Raw genomic sequence first — 2,233 nt, forward strand, 5'->3', positions numbered from 1 at the left:
GGGGGGGGGGGGGGGGGGGGGGGGGAGAATAGTGGAAGCCCACTATTGTTAATTTGCTATAAACATTCTGCTTTCCACTCACTGTAATTTAAGCACATTTTTACAACACTGTCCTAATTTAGCCTACCAGTTACCCATTATACACTAGATAGTATTTAGGTCGGGTAGGGTACTTGAAAACCAGCAGAAAGCTCTTGGGTTTTGAAACCCTGGCTCCTAGCAGTGCTGAGGTCTCTTTAAAAAGTGCCTTTTTCTGTTATCGCAAAGCAAGCTTCATACCAAGGCAGCTGAAAGGACTGTGAATGTTTCCCCTAGCCACCAGAATAACCAACCACTGGATCTGCCAGCAAAAAATTAAATAGTATTTTTGGCCTGTCAACCTCTTGGATAGCTCTGTAAGGAGGGGGAAGGAAGGAAGGTGCCTCTTCAAGAGAGGGCCGTTCTGCCAACTGGTACTAGCTACTACCCCCATCACTACACAAGACAGTACTTCTTCACTAGGGCTGGCACCACAGGGGACAGAGGTAACATTGTTTCACAGCAGCCAGCAAGAAGACTGTTAAATGAGACTGTGCTTGTGACACTTTGCCAGCGCTTTGTGGAAAGGGTGAAAAAGCCACTAGACGAGTTCCAGCTGGTTATACGGCGGCCATCAGGGAGCCCACATGGGGACCTTATTCTAAGCCCTGTATCTCAGGCTGCCCCTTGACTGGTAGTGGGCTGCAAGGGGATGCCACCGGTCCCAAAGTGTCCTAGAGACCCGCTAGGCTTACCAAGGCTTTGCCTGGCAGAAAGTAGTGCAGATGCTGTCCTTGGAGTGCAGGCATTCACACCTGTTCAGCGATCTCTTGCGACGCCTTGGCGCGCTTCCCAAGCCGTAGGGAGCGGTGTGTCTGTTAAAAACAAAAGAAATCAAATAAGCAAGTACATTTTATTAGCAAATAGGTTTATAATGCAGTCTTGGGAAGCAGCCAAGGCAGCACTACAACAATAAAAATCCATCTATAGACACAAGGTGAAAAAGCCAATGGTATGTCTAAAGCCTTTTAAATTCAGCTTCTCTCCCCCACCTGCTACTATTCTCCAGCTCACCCTTCGACAGATTTTGTAGCATAGCATGGTCCAAAACAAACTGGCACATACTAGGCTGCAGGCTCAGTACTATAACCTAGGAACCTATGGACATGTTACTTGGCAATGTTATAGGAACTAAGTTTCTGGTGGCATTTCCTCAAGCAGCAAGAGCCTGAAAACAAAGGACTTTCCTTTTCCCAGCATAGTTTTATATGCTTAGGAAACACTTTGGGGCCACAACAGGCTCTTCTGATCCCAGTACGCTTCGATATCAGTTTGAATGTGCATACATTCCCTTCCCCATCTTTAAATCCCAATCCCCCCTCAAAGCTCCTCCTGGAGAGCATGTGGGCATGGCAGAGACTGCCAGCTCTTCTCAGAGCAAGCAGTTATTAATGATTGCACATTAGCCAGCATAATTATAGCCACACCTGAGTAAGCGTGCCTGTTTGGCTGGCTATAAAGAGACGGCTGAATGTTACATTGAGTTTGGCTTTAATTTTTGAAGTGAGAGCTCCCCAATGAAAAGACCTCGGTTCCAATTCAGCACAGCTCCAAAGACACTGGCGCTTTAGAAGGAGCGTTTGGAGCAACAGGTGCAAGATGGGGAGCCTGCAGCAAGTTGGAGTAGGCACTTTTGTTTTCTGGTTTTTAAACTACCGATTTGAAGTTGCAGCAGAACGACTGCTGGGCGAGAAACACAGCCAGTCAACGGGACGGCGTCCCAGCTGTTTGACTGCTTCCTCTGCAGAAACAAGGTGCTGCTGGAGCTGCTCTCTTCTGGCACCGCCAAGGGACTCGCACTTCTAACCGGGGACACCAGGCAGCTTTCTGCCCTAGGAGCAAGGCACCCTCTTGCTCGCCTCGACTTCGGGGGAGAGGCGCCCGCCCTATGGCTTCCCCACACCGCCGCGGTGCACGTGCTCACCCGGGGGTGTTGACCCAGATGATATCCAGGTGACAGAAGTAGATGCACTCCGTGTCCAGCCAGCTGTTGCAGGAGCATCTCTTGGTCCTCGGGTGCCCGCTGGTGCCGGTGGCCAGGTGGGACTCCCGGGGAGCCTGGCCCAGACCTGCAGCAGGGGAGAGAGGCGTGAGCGCGGCGCGGGGCTGGGGGGCGCGCGGCCGAGGCAGCCCCAGGCCGGGGCCGCCTCCTCCC

The 2,233-nt window shown here is 51.5% G+C and overlaps 1 protein-coding gene across 1 annotated transcript in view; it reads right to left on the reverse strand.

The window, feature by feature from the left end:
• The window catches only part of EDN2 (endothelin 2), a 4,458-nt gene that overhangs the window by 1,010 nt on the left and 1,215 nt on the right, over positions 1-2,233 (reverse strand). Inside the window, exons 2-3 of the mRNA XM_019512060.1 lie at positions 2,003-2,228; positions 774-893 (exon numbers count right to left, since the gene is read on the reverse strand). Coding sequence (XP_019367605.1) covers positions 774-893; positions 2,003-2,228 — 346 coding nt within the window. The remainder of the gene's footprint in view (positions 1-773; positions 894-2,002; positions 2,229-2,233) is intronic.

The sequence above is a fragment of the Gavialis gangeticus genome, unplaced genomic scaffold (genome assembly GCF_001723915.1).
Source record: "Gavialis gangeticus isolate Ggan-Ray unplaced genomic scaffold, GavGan_comp1, whole genome shotgun sequence".
Classification (NCBI taxonomy): Eukaryota; Metazoa; Chordata; order Crocodylia; family Gavialidae; genus Gavialis; species Gavialis gangeticus.